At 39.4% G+C, this 18615-nt stretch overlaps 2 protein-coding genes across 4 annotated transcripts in view; one reads left to right on the top strand and one right to left on the bottom strand.

Annotated features, from left to right (window-relative positions):
* Positions 1-161: 161 nt before the first annotated feature.
* On the bottom strand, positions 162-4716 carry LOC148889157 (phosphoglycerate mutase 1-like). The gene is made up of 4 exons (XM_089011336.1): positions 4444-4716; positions 3259-3533; positions 1284-1464; positions 162-562 (listed from the first exon to the last, which is right to left on the bottom strand). The coding sequence occupies exons 1-4, from the start codon at positions 4580-4582 to the stop codon at positions 393-395; spliced, it is 765 nt and encodes a 254-aa protein (XP_088867462.1). The 5' UTR covers positions 4583-4716; the 3' UTR covers positions 162-392.
* The window catches only part of rasgrp3 (RAS guanyl releasing protein 3 (calcium and DAG-regulated)), a 27965-nt gene continuing 13498 nt past the window's right edge, over positions 4149-18615 (top strand). The window contains exons 1-7 of one of the 3 annotated variants that reach the window (XM_089011333.1): positions 4149-4266; positions 8059-8166; positions 12409-12533; positions 15035-15134; positions 16921-16983; positions 17173-17304; positions 18272-18419. In XM_089011333.1, the coding sequence (XP_088867459.1) occupies positions 12464-12533; positions 15035-15134; positions 16921-16983; positions 17173-17304; positions 18272-18419 (513 nt within the window). In that variant the 5' untranslated portion in view covers positions 4149-4266; positions 8059-8166; positions 12409-12463. Of the gene's footprint in view, positions 4267-6268; positions 6286-7699; positions 8167-12408; positions 12534-15034; positions 15135-16920; positions 16984-17172; positions 17305-18271; positions 18420-18615 lie in introns of those variants that run through there. The other 2 variants (XM_089011335.1, XM_089011332.1) reach the window with 2 other exon arrangements.

Genomic DNA, 18615 nt, shown 5'->3' with positions numbered 1-18615 from the left:
TGCTGCAAATAAATCCTCTGAATGACAAGACCAATAAAGTGAATGTGGGAGTGAGTCATCAGTATTTTTTGGACCTCTTGCGTTGTAATGGGACTATTATGTTACTTATGTCACATTCAAAAGCCATACAAACAACATAATGGATGAACACCCAAACACAGTACGTTTAAACATCTATTTAATAATTAGTTACATAATGATGTGCGCAGATAAACACGATATGATACGACATTTGAATGTTTCTATATTAATAGGCATTTTATTTACAGTCTTAACAACCTTGTATAGATGTAATTCCCAAGCACATACCAAGCACACAGGCATATTACAGTGTTCCAACTAGACACACAATGATTAATGACATTAGAGAGACTCATTGTGTTCCAGAGGTTTCATTTCTTCACTTTGCCCTGAGCGGCAACAGCCTCCATTGCTTTGCGCACAGTCTCCTCGTCTCCAAGGAACTGCATAGGCTTCACAGGCTTCAGGTTCTTGTCCAGCTCATACAGGATTGGAATGCCAGTGGGGAGGTTGAGTTCCATGATGGCCGCATCGGACATTCCTGTATGGAAAGCGGCGCAAAAATATGGATTGATATTTTTAAGTCTTTATTTTGGGAAGAGTGAAGAAAGTTTTTCTTTAAATTCCCCAATGAAAGAAAGTGGTGACTTGACTTAACACAATCAGTCAATTATCACCAAGGTCATGAAACAAAAGATGTATTTCCATTAGTTCATGATGTATAGACAGCACATGCTTGTGCATTAAGAAAATAAGGAAACCTTATGAAAACTTGTCGACAAATGATCAAGCTATTCTTTATTTCAATGTCAATCTATTTTCTTTTGTAGGGAACATTGTCCCTCCCAACATGGCCGCCATGTAGGCATGGCAGTTAGCTGAGATGCTCCAGCATGCTTGTGTATTGTTTTCATATCTGTACTTATAACTACTTTAATATTTAGGCAAGTTACCTTAGGCTGTCAATGGAATTTTGCATTGTGTGTTGGTAATACGATAGCAAGCTTTCGTAAATTATGATGTGGTATTATGCTAAATGGTAAAGTCACAAAGTGGATTGAGCTGGTGGACTATTGCAAGGTGAAAGATATTTGGTTTGGTCCAATACAATTGTACACAATCTGATTCTTGGTGTGGAATTTGCTACCATCATTATACCACGTGTAAATTAAATCAATAAAATAACATCAAAATGAATAATACAAATAGGAAAACAGTCCTAGTCTGAAAATTGGGAGGTATTATTGAAGAAGTCCACCCACCCTCCAGGTGCTTTACGATGCCCCTCAGGCTGTTTCCATGCGCAGCAATGAGCACTCGCTTCCCTTGTTTTATCTGCGGAGCTATCTCGTCGTTCCAGAACGGCAAAGCACGTGCGATTGTGTCCTTAAGGCTCTCGCAGGTGGGTAGCTGCTCCTTAGTCAGATCCGCATAGCGCCGATCCTACACCGGGAAAAAACAAAATGTCAAAACGATAACTAGTACTGTATTTTCCGGTGTATAAGGCGCACCAGAGTATAAGGTGCACTTTCAATAAATGAAATATTTTTCCAAATACGGTATAATATCTGAATTTATATAAAAGTTTTACAAATATAACGCATGACACATTATAAGGCACAACAGTAACGGCTGGGATTACGAGCCTAGTTGCGAGACCTGTTGTGGTTCAATATTACTTCACATATAAGGAGCACCTGCGTGTAAAGCGCAGGGTCATCCTTTGAAGAAAATTAAGGCTTTTCGGTGCGCCTTATACACAGGAAAATACGGTACATGATGTTCCTATTTTTTTTTTCTTGCATGTTCTCCCATGCCTTTGTGGGTTTTCTCCGGGTACTCCGCTTTCCTCCGATGTTCCAAAAACATGCATGTTAGGTTAATTGGACATTCCAGGGTGAGACTGTAAGTTGTTATTCGTCTATGTGTGCCCTTTGATTGTCTGGCGGCCACTTTAGTGCCTGCAGCCGATAAAGACAGACAGGCTCCAGAACTTCCGCAACCTTTGTGAGGAACGGTTCGGAAAATGGATGAATACAGATGCTCCCCTACTTAAGAACATTCGAGTTACGAACAACGGTACATACGTTTTTGCAGTAGTATATGTCGTATTCTCTCCAGTTGTACGTGTGTATATCTTTAGAGAGCATATATTTCATTAAATGTTTCTTTTTCAGTACAAACCAATACAGGTTACTTATACAATCCTTAAACATATTTATATACACATTAAACACACTTATATAATCCCGAAACATACATTCCATCCAAAATATAGCACTGAAGCAATTTACGAACAAATTCACCTTACGAACGGCCATTCGGAATGTATCTCGTTCGTAAATCGGGGAGGGTCTGTATATTTTTTTTACTTTTTTTGTTTCTAAACTGCAATAAATCTATTAAACTACACTTGTTTTGTTGCTCTAAACCACAGGTGTCAAAGTCAAGGCCCGCGGGCCAAATCCGGCCCGCCACATCATTTTTTTCAGCCCGCGAAAGCAAAGCAAACTTGTTAAATTCCATGATGATTGCTAAAATCTGAGCCAAAATTTCATATTTTTGGATGTCAACCACAATAAAAGTCATTATTCTTGACTTCAGATTTGAAAACGAGTTATTCATTAATTTGCTGTGTGCTCTATATGTAATATTTGAAGGGATTTAAACATTCTAATGGGTTCCCCAAATTCATAACGGCCCTCGAGAGGAAACCATAACTACAATGTGGCCCGCGGCAAAAAATGACTTTGACACTCCTGCTCTAAACCCACAAATGTGTCATTACCTGAAAACAATATTGTTTTTCCATTCCAGGTAATGACACATTTGCAGGTGTGGAGCAACAAAACAAGTCTAGTTCAGTGAACCATAAATGACATGTAAACTTTGAACATGATGCTGATTATCGATTAATCGGCCAATTAATTTAAAATTTGGTTAGTTGCCACCACTCATGAGTGGTGTTCACTCGGCTCCCAGTTTGACTCAAAGGTGAACTTTAACCCATTCTTTGTAGTCATATATTAACTCCTCACACATGCCATGAAGTAATTCCATTCAGACTGCTGCAGGTCAAGAGCAACCAGGCACGTTACATCTGATTTCACTTATCTGTTGCAGAGTTTAACAGTCACTTTCTTTTGTTGAGGTGAACGCACTTGCATTGCTCAATGTGTACTCTTGCCTCACAAACCAATGGTTGAGCCATGTGTGGCGTTTGCATCTCAACCTCACCTTGCTGATGATGGCGTCAAAGTCATGCTCGGGGCCCATGCATGGAGGAGGAACGTCGAAGGAGCGTCTCCAGATCTTCACCTGGGCCTCGCCGTGCTTGGCGGCCGTCTCGGCCTTGTTGAGGCCCGTCAAGCCACCATAGTGGCGCTCGTTGAGGCGCCAAGTGCGGTGCACGGGCAGCCACATTTGGTCAATGGCGTCCAGGACCAGCCACAGAGTCCGGATGGCCCTCTTCAGAACTGAGGTGTAGCAGATGTCGAATTCAAAGTTGGCGTCTGAGGGGGTTGAAGAACGACAGGCACGTTTTTTTTAATTCGTCATTATCAGATTTTCTGACAATTTCATGTCGTCAATTTTCTATCATTAGTATTTAGTATTTGTCACGCATGCCGCATTTCTTCAGTGCAACATGAAAAATAAAAATCACAATACAGTATGCATAGTGCAGTGCAATAAAGAAAAGTAAAGTACAATTTCCAGGTGACAATTCGACTTCCTCATACAGGAAAAGTGAAACAAATACAAATTAAATTCCAGTGAAATTGGGATGTCGCGTTTCTCATAAATAAAAACAGAACACAATTTGAAAACCTGATATTAAATAAACATAAAAACAGCGTTTTCACAAAAACTGTAAACACAACAAAAATATATCCCATTCTCAACAGTGGTTCTGCCAGGGTACCGCTGTAATCACATTTAAGATGATGTATGGTGAGTGCATGTTATAGGACCAAGTAATAACAGTTTCAATAAAGTTTATCGAATTGAACAGGGGAACGTGCTCTTTCTATTCAGTTCAACCTGAGGCCAAAACATCATGCCTCCACTTGTCGAGTGCAGATTTTGAATGAGAATGGGAGTGTGTCGTTACCGCAGTGAAGTAAAAGCCAGTTGGAGCATGTGCGAGAGGGTTTAATTTTTAAACATGATGTCAGCGTGCACCACAATACGAATCTGCGACGGCATCTTTCTTCAAATATGAGAAGTACGTACTCGATAAAGCTGGTAAGTTCTTAATTGTACGCGGTTACTTCGAAGCAAATGTTGCAGAGCTTCATCATGATGTCACGTGATCAGAATGTAGAGGGGTGGTGGAGATGCGATTACGTAATCGTGCATAATGCGAAACAAATTGCGAATAATTACATAAAAAATATCTAGCTAATATGAATTCCTGCTCACCTTTCAGGGCCTGTCCACCTCTTCTCGCTTCCTTCTCTCCCGTTTCACTTAAATCAGCATCGAACCAACCGCAGAAGCGGTTCTCCTGGTTCCAATTGCTTTCGCCGTGGCGAATAAGAACCAGCTTGTAGGCAGCCATTATCAATCCAGAAAGATATTGTCGATACAATTTTAAAAAGTCACGACGAGAGAGTGGATAGCAGTCTGGATGGAGGTTATTGCAACGAGAAAACCGGTGCCGTCGACTTCAACCCCGGTGAGGACATTTATCCAGTCACCACCTCGCTTCCGGGTTTCGTTAGCCAATGAGATCCCAGTAAAAGAAGACATCAAAATTTCCCACCAATTATGGCTGTGGGCGTTTCCTGACCTTCACACTGGACCTCTGGCCAGACATTATTTAAAACATTGAAATGATATTTAAGAAATATTACCGGTATGTAATATTGCATACGTGATTCTAATGAACCAACAGCAATATGACTTCAAAACTAAATAACTACACATTGTGTATTTAGAAATCTAATATAATTGGTTCAGGACTTAAAGTGCAAAATAAAAAAATTAAGTAATAATGACCGATTAAAAAGAAAGATGCATGCTGGAAATAAAGTTCAATGTTTAAAAAAAATGTACAATTTAGTGTAAATCAACCACTGATCTTTGTATTTCCTGCAAATAACTGATGACGACCAAATTATTTTCAGGGTGTGATGTTGGTAGTTCATTAACAAAAATGCAAACCTCAAATGAACAAACGGGGCCTCATAGCTCAGTGGTAAGAGCACTGGTCTTGTAAACCAAATTCTCACTGAGGCCTCTCTTTACTCATCATTATCCTTCAAATGTAGAGACCATCACTTTCGCTGACAACTCAACCAATGAGCTTGTCCTTTTCTGGATAAGACCGGCTGGTTTGATGCTCTTATTTTGGTAGCACGTGCACAAAAATGTAATAGGCAGATATTATGCAGTGCTTTGTGACTCGATTTTGAGACCCCTCACCACTGTAAACTTAGTGTCGCAAATTAAAGTCTTGCTGAGACTATATATATATATATATATATATATATATATATATATATATATATATATATATATATATATATATATATATATATGCCAGTGCCAGACCTCTGCTATGATAGGTCCCTGCACTAAGGTTGGGGGAAGCAGGGAACTATTTCCTGAGGCTAAACTGATTGCTTCTATTGTCCTGACTGATTATGGTCTACGACTGGCCTGATTGCCCCATTTGCTCTGGTATCACCTCATCAGCATAACGAAGCGATCTCAGCTTCAAAGAGGTACAGATGACGGCTGAAGGACCCTTTTCCTTGATGGACCACTCCTGTATGACTGAGAGCCTACACAAGCGTAAACTGGGACTTACAAAGAAGTGCTTTTTCCCCATTGGTTGTCGTTGTGTGACATACAATTTTTGTGAATCATTTGTATTTGGTAAATCTGCGAAGAATACCAAAATTAGGGAGGGGAAAAATACATTGTCACAATGCATGTGATTTTTCTTTCAATAATATACCAATTTTGGGTCATGGGCGGCCCGGTAGCCGAGTAGTTATCATGCCCTCTTCACATGCAGTGCAGAGGTCGCGTGTTCAATACCCATTCCAGCCTCCCTGTGTGAAGTTTGTGTGTTCTCCCTGGGCCCTCGTGGGTTTTTTGCGGGACTTCCGGTTTCCTCCCATGTGTGTGTTGGGTTGCACGAGGATGTTACCCTCCAGAGTTCAACTTTTCATGGAATATTATTTGGTGACTCTGAGGTTGGACAACTAAAGATTATGGGACGAAGGAATAGCAGCTTGCATGGCTCACTGAAAGGTAAGTCTCGCTGGTCTCTGTCATACTGTCGTCTTTTTACACAGAAAATCCTTTGAGGCCCACACAATGTTCACTTTACTGATCTCTTCCTGTAGTAGAAATAGAAGCCTCGTAGCCATGGTAGAAATGATGCGTGACTATTTGGGAAATGGATTTTCAAGGCTATGTTACTGTTTCATGAAATGTTAAAAACCCAATTGTGTCTGACAGTATCATTTAGTTTTAGAGCTGCTTGTGTTAGGGTGATCACCACAGCAATTGGTGGACTTCTGAATATATGCTGAAATCCATATTGTCATCCTCTGAACTTAATGGCCTCGGTCACATTTTGCCCCCATCCTTTCTTTTTGGTGTCAATTTTTTGGTTTGATTTAAAGCAGATTCGTTACTTACAGACAGTATATTGTATAGGTGTTCAAATACCTGACATGTTTCGGCGTATACTTCCGCCTTCGTCAGGTATTTGAACACCTACAATGTACTGTCTGTAAGTAAAGAATCTGCTTTATATTAGATATCAAGTAGACAGGATGAACTTAATACAACACATTTTTTGTTTGTTTTTTTTGCTGGCTATCTCTCCCAAAATTCTCCTTTCCACCCGATTCTCCAATTCCACCCGAAAATCCAGTCAAAAACAATCATTGGTTGCTTACCAGTGCCCTTTTAACCGGGCAATCATTTCCTGTACCCATTACAGAAACAAGTTCGACATTTTATTCAGCACATATATCTTGTTCCTGGCCATTGTAGACAACAGATTGCTAGTTCGTAGTTGTGTTGATTTTCCATTGTATTTATGAATGCCCTCGGATAGAAGAATTCTATCCTGGTTGCCAGCCAGCCACAAGCCAAATAAGCATTCACCCGCAGCTTGAAAATAACCTCCTGTGCCATTTTTGAAATCCATCAGCAAAATTCCACAGAGCAAGTTCTGAGATGACATTCTAAACAGTGAATCTCTTGACTGTGAAGCTCGCCACGATGTCCCAGTATAACTGTGATTGGGAACAATTAACATTTCTCTCCATTTGAACACTCATTAGTAGAAGTCGAAACCTTGCATTCACACACATGCACACACAAACCCCAGAGCGCCAATCTCCCTGAACCCCTTTGAAACAGTGAAACAATAAAAGTAGGGCTTGTATTCTTTTTGTCCAGCCAGGCAGCAGGATGTGCGGTCAGTGTTTTTTGTTTAGGCAGACGTTTTTAGAAACCCATACGGTCAAAACAATGCAAATCACGTCATTAGAGGGGAATATGGGGTGGGTTGACCCTCACACACACGAACTCAGAACAATGGAGACACACGCACGCGTGCACAAATGCATTCTATGACCACTCTGTTTGGGAAGTGGGCAGAATAACAAACGCGATGGGAGAATGAGTCACTCGAAAATGTTTTACTCATTTGGAACTATGACTCTCATGTTGCTTGTTAAGTCAGACTGAATACTGCAATAGAGGAGCGAGCCCACATGCATATTTTGATGAAGTTTGCACGTTTCCTGTTTTTCTTTTCTACTCCACCTTGTGTTGTCCCTATATTTAGCTCCACACAGGCAAGCCAATTCACGCCGACAGGACAACTAAATTGGGCAAACAATTGAAGGAAGCCTCATAACTGTTTGGACAAGCACGTTACAAACAGGGATCGCCGTGAAGTGAAGCTGTTGTAGCATTGTGTGGCTGAGGAGACATCGAAAGGGCGGATCGATTCATAGACCGAGAACGATAAATGATTCTAAAGCCAGGAATATTCTCTTTCAGTACCAATGACTGCATGGAGACCTCTGCTGGCTTCACTGGCTGCCTCGTGGATTAAACTTTGTTTTGGATATGATTTAAAAGCTTCATTTTCACTGAATCATAGTTAAGGTATGTACAGTAAGTTGTTGTCTTTGTGGTTGTTTGACATTGATGCATAGAATCAGTAAATTCAAAAAGGATGTCATCACTTGAAAAATAAGAATTGGACGAGTAGCTGCAAGACCTGAAAAACTAAATGCCTGTGACTTCAACTTAGCTTTTCTATCTCACATATAAAAAGGTGTTGGTAGCTGATTCTGGTAGTTGACTCTATGCATCTACAGCAGGTGCTTGTGTGAAATCGAGTAAACTTGTTTTCGGAGTTTGCGGGTGAGCCTGCAAAATGTTTTATCCGGACACAATTGATCCCTGAAGATGGAACTGAAAGGAGCCTGAAGAAAGCCTTCTTCTTGTGCCAATACTGTATTTGTTGTTTATGCAGGACTAACTGGAATGATGAAATTAAATTTAAATAGAAAAATAATTCAATAAATGGGCGATTTATTTTATTGAGAGCACAAAATGCTTAGTTGTCATCACAAGTTCTTTTTTTTCTATCTCGGATTCTGTTCCAAAGAGAACATGAAGAGATTCTTACAATTTTACAAGGAAAAATACAAGCCATTCAAAATGTGATGCTCAATTTTAATTCAGTTCAGATTTGGAAGCATTTTTTTTCACTGAGAAGAATAAGGTCAGAAAAAGAATGCCTAAAATAAATTCCAGGGTCCGGTGTTGCGACGGGCAATTGTTTAAGCAGTTGTCTTATTTTCGGCTTTCTCCCTTTTTTTAGTCAAAGTAATATTTGTTAGCTTTCATGGTTTGTGTGTATGTGGGTGGGAGGGAGACACGTAGGAAAGCAGGGCAGAAAGGCGCTCAAAAAGCATTTACGTAAACAAAAAAAATGGAACCCTAGGGACATTGGAATAAAAAGATGCACCTAAAAGCATGCCCTTTTACCCAAAAGCCAACAGCCTGCCCTATAATTCCATTCTGTTGTTTTTTTTCCGAAATATATAAATATATATATATATATATATATATATATATGCTACTATAATTTAACAGCGGGAAACATGTTAATGTTTATGCAAGGTGTGCTGGTGTCATGGCTTGAGATATGCCAAGTATGTGGATGTTTCAGCAAAACACTTGGAACCCAAGGTTATTACCATGTGGACATAAATATGTCACCACCACGGGTCTACGGCAAATGATAAGCATACCTCTTGTCTTTGTCCATTTTTTAGTGCAGTGAGTTTCTCTCAAATAAAATAAGTGGCACATGATTGGGTCATGTTTCTTTTTTCTTCCACAGAATAATTCACTCGTCTAGCACTGTCAGACCCTAATGACAGTTTTATCAAATATAACAATGCATTTTTTGGAGAGCTGGGGGACTGCAAACGTCTTTGTATAAATATATGTGTATTTTAGAATTGAAATACCACATGCGCGTGTGTACATGCATGTGTGCGCACTAGGATGTACAGGCGCGTGCGGTTCGTGTGCATGCGGTCACATGGCAGGGGTCCTCCTGTTTAGGTTCGCTGTGTTTACTAACCAGAGGAGGAAGAAAAGGAGGAGTAGGTTATATCGTAGTGTGCGCTTCTCTAATCGGCTCTGCTCACACTTACTATCATTCGCTGTTTTAATGATCCGGATGGTTTTTTCTCACTTTGCTGTTCAGTGGGTAAGATCAATCAGTAATAAGCTGTAATTTGTTTTCAAAAGTCATTGTTGTTCATCTGGTTGTTCGAAATGTCACATACAGCTGTTGGTGCTTGTAAAGTTTACTGAATATAACGGTAGAGATGTTGTTGACTGGGGTTATTAAGTGAAAACTAATTTCAAGGCACTGTGTTGAATGCGGTATAATTTAACTATCACGAAGGTGCATCATTCACTAAATAAATTAAATTGTAAATTTCTCCACTGTGAGACTAATAAAGGCATATCCAATCCAATATCCAATCCAATCCATGCTGAACAATTGTCAAACACATGGGTTGAGGCAAAAAATGCAAAAGTCAATTAACAATCCTTTTCAGTTCCTTTAACTCTTGGAAAAACTTTTGAGTACGTGTAAAAGTTTGCCGAAGCGCCGTACACAAAAGTGAACCGTGTGTACACCAAGGGCGATTAAAATATCCAATCCAAGGTTGTCATGGCAATCACAAAGACATCACATCTTCATTGCAAGCCAGTGTACCATCGCATTGACATTGAAGCAGTTACTATTTCAAATGGAAACGAATCAATAATGTTGCTTGAAATAAATCTCTATTTGTGTCAGAGCTCAAACTGCTCCGTGTCCCTTTTGCAGTGCCATCAAGCCTCAGTCAATGTGCATCCGGGAGAGTGTACAGTACTTAGAAGCTGAGCAATGCACAAAGCATACACAAGGACGCATCTGCTAACCAGAGGCAGGGACACAGCGACCCATTGTAAAGCAGCAAATAACAAGTCATGCTAAAGGGCACAGCTGACTGTGATGCGCACAGTCAAGCCATTAAAGCAGAAAAATCAGCGAGAAGAATTATGTTCATCTTTCAGTCAAAGATTCAAAAATGACCATATTTTCCGGCGTATAAGTCGCGCCCCCAATGAATAGTGTAGTATCATACTTTTTCCATATATAATGCACATCAGAGTGTACTTTGAAAAATGAAACTTTAAAGAATGAAAAGAGTTTTCCAAATATAATATACCCTATTTTCTGGTGTATAAGATGCAGCGGAGTATAAGGTGCACCCCCAAGGAATCATACTTCCACAGAGGCACTTCCCGGTGGCCAAAGTTGATTGGTCAACCAAGGACGTTTATTTGCTAAGCCATCAGTTACCATGCCACTATGGGTTTATTTTTAGAATGAAATGTCAATTTACCCGATGCATAAAAATAGAATGTGCATTGTTCCAGATTAATGTATTTTCCGATGTAGAAGGCACCTTCCTTTTCTTCAAAATATAAGCCTGCGCCTTATACGCAGGCACGCCTTAGATGTGAAGTAATATTCAACCACAACAGGTCTCGCAACTACTGTCAGCAGCCCCCGACTAAATTTCCCACCTGTAGAAGTAGTGCGTAACCCTAGCCTCTACTATAGCACCTTATAATGTGGTGTGCCTTATATTTGGAAAACCTTTATGTATTTATATATTATATTGAATTTGGAAAATCTTTTTCATTCATTGAAGGTGCACCTTATATATGGAAACGTTTTAAAAATACACCCTTCATTGGTGGTGCGCCTTATGAATCTGAAAATACAGTTCTGTTTGTCTTTCCTTCTCCACCATTGTTGTTTTGGTTGACTTTCTTTGCTATGTTGAAATATGAGTTGTTTCCAAAGCAGTGCCTCAAATATAGTATCAATTACACTATTATATTGACAATATAATATTCTATATTCAAATATTATCTAATATATTATATACAAATATTATTCCTGAGATATACATCTTAACTATTGTGCTTCCATTCGAAACAGAGGACTTCAGTTCTTTGCACTGATGGTTAATTCTTTAATGTGATTTCACTTGCATGATGAATCACCAACGACACCACCACCACCACCGTAGAACTACAAACAAGTATAAAAATATAGCTTTTATTTACGCATAAACATTTGGACTTTACACCGACAAAATAACATGTATGCAATAAAATCGTACCAACCACTTTGCCCGCTTTCTCTCCGAAATGGAAGTTTTGATTTTCCTCCTTTTTATCTTTTCCTTGCTAAACAGTACAGCAATAAATCATGTCCATTCTCGCCGCCTTCTCAGGGAAAACAAAACTTAAAGAGGCGCGGAAAGTAAAGCCTGTACCGGAAGTGACAACAAACCAATGTAACGTCAAGAAAATTAAAGCACAGCTATCTCCTGGTCAACTATGGGATAGCAGTTATAAACAAATGCAGCTATACAAATGAACATGACACTATTCGAATGAATATTTGTCACAAATCGAATACTCAGCTTTTTATAAATTTGTGCAAACAATATTACTGTGAAGCGGCCCAGTGATCCAGTAGTCAGTGGGACGACCCCGCAGAACCGCGTTCAATTCCAGCTCCGGCCTACCTGTTTGCATGTTCTCCCCAGCCCTGCGTGGGTTTTCTCCTGGTGGTTTCTTCCCACGTTCCCAATATGATCCGAAGATGGCTTGGGGTAGCCTCCAGCCTCCACCGTGACCCTTGTGTGGATAAGCAAATGGAAAAATGAATGCATGGAACAAAACTGCTGATGTTGATAACGGTGTGTCATCATCTATAAATTCAACTGTGTGTCTTTCTCCTGCTATCAGGAATACTTTGACGGGTGCCGAAAATTGACGGCTTCTTCCTCAGAGACCCATCAACATGAGCTCATCAACACTGGGAAAGGCAGCTTCTCTTGATGCTCTCATAAAGGAATGTATACATGCATTTGGTGAGTGTTGTGCACAATTATACTCAAAGCTAAAAAATACATTCAAATACACTCATAAAGACGATCCAAAAAAACACTATTCCCTTTCATAGTCATTCATTCATAGTTTGCGTGGATGGGGGGGTTGCTGTAGCCTATTAATTTGTGTCAATGTTGGAATCTCATTCATCACCGCATTCAAAATTAAGTCACCAAAGAGAGAAAATTTTGATAAATTTAATGCAAAATAAAATAAACATGTTAGTCGAGTTAGCACCTCGTGGTAATTTATTTTGGGAGGCGAATTAAAGGTTCGTAGGTATGAATGTAGGTATTCAACTGGTCAACTAAGCTATACAGCAGGGGTGTCCAAAGTCGGTCCTCGAGGGCCGCTGTCCTGCCTGTTTTCCAGCTCTCCCAGGAGCAACACACCTGATTCAAATCAGCCAGCTCTGAAGCGGCATCAAAATGGTCCTGATGATTTGAATCAGGTGCGTTACAGTATACTGGAAATTCCCACAGAACAGAACAATCTAGGTGTGAGTGTGGATGATTGTTTGTCTCCATGTGCCCTGCGATTGGCCGGCAACGGGTTCAGGGAGTCCCGCATCTACAACCCGAAAAAAAGCTAGCTAGGATAGGCTCCGCGCCCACCGCGACCACAGTGACGATAATGAAGTTTGAAAATTGATTGAATCAATGAATGAAAAAGAACAGTGAAGTCAAAGTCAGCATTATTGTCAAATATGCTAATATGCATGACATACAGCGCAGATGAAATTACTGTCCTATCGGACCCAGCGTGCAAGGCACTTATAATGATTTTGACAAACATAATAAACACGAAAATGGCAGTTTGCCGGGAGAGAGAGGAGCCGCTGCGTGTTCACGCGCCACCATCTTGGGGAAAAAAAACGAAAATAACAAATAATATGACAACACAAAGACATAGAGAGTCATTCAATCTTCAGCACTTGCTGAACCCTCTTTGTGCTATGAAGCAATATGCGATAAGAAGATAGGCTGAGAGAGAGAGACGAAGACAATCAAAGAAAATAGAATGAAGCATTTGTAGCGCTTGCTGTGGACATCGCTAAAGCCATATAAAATCTAGGCGCCATCGAATTACATTACACCTCAATCATGGTGAAAAATCACCAGAGAATTTCAAATGGTCTTATATGTTGTAAAAATAATAAAGATGCAAGTTATAAAAAAATAGCAACTGGGTTTTCCTGGGGATGGACACATACAATTGTGGTCACAATATATCCACCATATGAATGACATTTCTTTTGGGCTTGTTCATTTTTTTTACAGGATGCCAATTTATAAGTCGCACTTTGTCGATTGATGATCATTAAAAATCAGATTTTATTTACAAATATATTTATAATAAATGAGCAATACAGTACTCCAAAAAAACCATGTGCAGAAGATGTGCACTGCAAACCACGTTCATTGAAGCCATTAATACAGACCCTCATTTTGACATTTATTTATTTTTTTAATCTGCCAACATTGTTTTATTCATTTTTGTTTTATAGACAAATGTGTTTTATATAGTGCACTCCTGAGTTTATGTTGCTGAGCTGAATTAGATTGTTTAAAATACTTTTTGATTAATGTATATTCCGATGTATAAGGCACACCGGAGTATAAGTCGCATCTCCAATGAATATTTTCAAACTTTTTCCATATATAAGGTGCACCTTCAATAAATTAAAAAAGCTTTCCAAATATAATACAGAAATATATAAATGTTTTCCAAATATAAGGCAGACCACATTATAAGGCCCTACAATAGAGGCTGGGGTTATGCACAAATTCTTCTACAGGGGAAAATGGAGTCAATGGCTGCTGATAGTAGTAGCGAGACGTGTTGTGGCTCAATATTACTTCACATATAAGCTAAGCCACAGGTGTATAAGAGGCAGGGTTATTTTTTTTGTAGAAAATGAAGGCTTTATACACTGGAAAATAGTATGTTAAATTTTGGTTTTCAGAATGGAATGTTGCAATAAGTCAAAAAATGTTAGTGAAGCAAGGATTTGATGCACTAAAAGTCTTTTCTGTTACAGACTAAAAAGCAGTGTTCCAAAAATTATTCTTTGCTGTCAATTGAACTATATTTTCATTCTTTCTATTCTTCAGTGTTGATAAGGATACAATATAATTCAGAGGTGTACATTGTACGTCTAACAAATGACGTTTATAGTGGCGGCAGAGAGTGGATTGTTTTGTTCTTGTTGTTGGAGGTGAGGAGGCCCGAAAAAAAAAAAACATTTAAGTACTGCTTTATAGCAAGTAGGGGAAACAACACAACCACTAGCCCAACATTGCATTGGCTAAGATTAAGAATGCACTGGCTAAATCTGTACAATCTGAAGTTTCACCTGTGAGAAGAATACCCTACTTGCAAATTTCATCTCCCATGGTTGTGGGCCGGTCATGGGCAATGCAAGCATCTTGAATCAATCCACTCACTCATCTTTTGTAACCAATCTGACTTTTGTGAACAGATGACAACGGAATACTGCAGAGCAACCTACCTCGCATGCTCCTGCTAATGCACCGTTGGTATGTTTCATCTTCGGAACTGGCTGGAAAACTGCTGATGATATATCCTTTGTCAGTCATGTAAAATATAGAAACACTGATATCTTATACAGTGAGACCTCAACTTACGAACTTAATTGGTTCCCAGACAGAGTGTGTAAGGCGAAAAGTGTGTATGTCAAAAAAAAAATTCCCATAGGAAACCATTAAAATGGGAATAATCCGTTCCCGGGTTTCTATAAAATGTACTTTTCAACTAAATAAGCCTTAAAACTACACACAACATACCTTATTCTATGTATAATAAATGCGCTATTGTATTGTAATGAAATAAATACACTGCATTGTATCATAAAGTCACATTATTTACATTTGTGATGGTCATTTATGGCTTGATGGAATGGCGTTGGAGGTCGAAGGTCAAAGGGAATTGCTGTTTGGAAAGAGAGGCGCATTACATGACGACTGTAATTAAAGAAATAAACTGTGCTGTAAAATAAAGTTTTATTTACCTTTTTGATGGTCGTTGATGGCTTATGGAAGGAGAATCACCTTCCATAAGGACTGTTGGTAACTTAACCTCTGGTGCTGTTCGGTCGTGTGCTTCCGCCGAAGATCACTCCGCCAGCCGTGGTGGGTGTGTATTATGAAAATAGTGCTTATTATAAGGTTTAATTTTCAGAAATTTCATGTTTGTAAGACAAAAAGTTTGTAAATTGAGGTCTCACTGTACTTGAAATTTAATGAGGACCTAAACTGTCGGATGTGGGAAAAATGTTTCTGATTCGACATCCTGTTTCTAACTGTAAAGTGAAAACAGACAGAAGACTGACAGGATTTGCTGAAGAGTGACAGTTTTATCTCCTTTGTCCAGGTGGCTTTGGGCCATCTTAAATCTCCATTTTAAACAGTGGCGGACCGTCAAGGCATGCAAAGTATTCTCTGCTGGCTTAAAAATATCTGAATCACAGATTGATGTTGATTTTATTTTGTCCATGAATTCTTATTAAATAATTCCAAGTTGTCTTTCAGCTTCCTGTCATTACTTTTTCCCTGTTGCGCTTCTTCCAGATGTGTGTTTTCGTATTTAAGCATTTAACCAATCACATTTCAGCCATCATTTGTTACCAGGGTCAGAAATGTACATCTACGCCTTCACAATCAGTTCTGCGGGCCCTGTCGCATCAAATGTGTCGATCAAACTGTTGCTCTAACCAATCAGATTTCGAATTGGGGGGTACCAATGCCTTCTTGAAGGCGCTGGTCAACGTCAGTTTTCGGCAACTATGATTGGCTGGTCACTAGTCAATCATAGTTGGCGAAAACTGCTCTGATCACAAGCCGCTAGTGACAAAAGCATACTGGCCATAGCTAGCACATTGTATCAGTAGCGAGCTGCATAAGAAAATTTATTGTGTTGATTTAATAGCAATTTTGTCAACCCACAATGGCTGGAGGAGGAGAAGAAATGAATTTGGTTGCAGATTTATTGTTCAAGCCATTTTCAAGATCACACCCAATTTTCAAGAAGAAAATTGGACATAATTAAGAAAGATCCTCTGTGGTGGACTTGTAGTAACTCACACCACACTTTTTTCAGTCTGGATTGATTCAGATGTAGCAAGAGTGAATGCCTAGCGATGAAATCCACGGCCCAGCACTGATTTTAAATGACATTTTTTTTCTTATTTGGGGGATTTGATTCCCATCTCATGCATTGATGTGGATAGTAAATAAAAAAAAGCTATAAACGGAACACAAACAAAATCCATTTCAGAAATGTTTTAAACTTTTTACTGTTTCATACCGTTTATGTTGCAATCTGAAGTGGTCCTTAACTAAATTCTACGTACCGTGAATGCAACAATGATGACTGCCACAAAACAAGACTGAAGATTTGTTACCTAATGAGGTATGGCCACGACTCGTCACCTCACTTTTTCTCTTAAACCTTCAATCCAGCCCATTTCTCATCAAACCTTTTTTTTCAATCAATGACATTTCATGAATCGTCACGAGGAGGTCACAAACACACGTTTCATATTACATCATCATTGTTGTTTGCTGCTATGCAAATCTAAGTGCTTAATTTTGTGTCCAGGTACTGGATAAGAACATTCCCCGCAGAGTTTAACTTGGACTTGGGTCTTATTCAGATAACCGAGGAGTTCAGAGAAGTCGCTGAAAGGCTTAGTTGTGAGGAGCATTTAAAACTGATTGACATCTCCACCATGTAAGAAATCCCACATTTTCAGTCTGCTTTGTTTTCCTGTAAAATTCTCTATTGACTGTTTTTAACCGAATCTGATCAAATAATCTACTCAATCAATCCATCTAACCATGTATCACTTACTGAGGACATAAGTTAAAGCAGTAAAACTCACAACCATAATCATAAAATAACTCAACTGTCATTGTCCAAATACTTCTGGACCTAAATGTAAGTCAAAAAGAGTATTCAAAATGCAACCATTGCTGTACAGTATTTGGCGATTTTGTTGACATTTTCATGGTGGTTGTTGTTTGCAATGGTGTACATTCACAAAAATAAGCAAGATTGTAAATATGTGAATCTTTAATCTGTGCGTCTTTGCTTCTAACATAATCTCTCTCACACACACAAACACACACACACACACACACACACACACACACACACACACACACACACACACACACACACACACACACACACACACACACACACACACACACACACACACACACACACACACACACACACACACACACACACACACAGAGTAAAAAGTGTGTGTATCCAAGTGAAATGAAAATACACACCAAAAAATCATTTTGGGTGAATTTGTGAGGACCTCTCTGAAACTTTAACAGATGCATATGTACACCCTCTAGACCGATCAAAAGGTCCTCACTTGTCAAACTTGTCCTCACCGATCAAAAGGTGTTACTTGTCCTTACAAACTGTCCTACACCACGTATGGTACAAAACACACACACACACCTTACACACACTACACACACACACACACACACACACACACACACACACACACGCACACACGCACACACGCACACACGCACACACACACACACACACACACACACACACACACACACACACACACACACACACACACACACACACACACACACACACACACACACACACGCACACAAAACATGAGTGTCTAAGATTTTGTCTTAAATGGTTCTTGCAGTCCTTCGTATGACTGGATGCGTAAGTTGACGCAGCGTAAAAAGCAGGTGAAGAAAGGCAAAGCTTCACTGTTGTTTGACCACCTTGAACCTATGGAGCTGGCGGAACATCTGACATTTTTGGAATTTAAGTCCATCAGGAGGATATCGGTCAGTGCCTTATTTTCTTACCTTCTTGTTTGCTCTTCTTTTTCTCCCATGATCTGTTCTAGCTTGCCATGACATTGTGAGGTGTTGGAGGATACCTGAAAAAAGGTCGGCGAGAGTGAGGACTAGGATGTACTTGACGAATTGGATTTTAAAGAGAACTCAGGCATGAAAAAAAAGTTACAAATTCAAAGTAACA

Source organism: Hippocampus bargibanti, linkage group LG13 (genome assembly GCF_051943395.1).
Source record: "Hippocampus bargibanti isolate YZ-2025 linkage group LG13, ASM5194339v1, whole genome shotgun sequence".
Lineage (NCBI taxonomy): Eukaryota > Metazoa > Chordata > Actinopteri > Syngnathiformes > Syngnathidae > Hippocampus > Hippocampus bargibanti.
The sequence above is the reverse complement of the archived record's forward strand: the minus strand, read 5'-3'. Positions and strand labels throughout refer to the sequence as shown.

Excerpts from the sequence above, each read along its gene's own strand:
- LOC148889157 (XM_089011336.1), bottom strand. The coding sequence starts at position 4,582 with ATGGCTGCCTACAAGCTGGTTCTTATTCGCCACGGCGAAAGCAATTGG. Across the intron at positions 3,534-4,443 it reads AGGTGGACAGGCCCTGAAAG|ACGCCAACTTTGAATTCGAC; the intron begins GTGAGCAGGAAT and ends CAACCCCCTCAG. Across the intron at positions 1,465-3,258 it reads TTGACGCCATCATCAGCAAG|GATCGGCGCTATGCGGATCT; the intron begins GTGAGGTTGAGA and ends TTCCCGGTGTAG.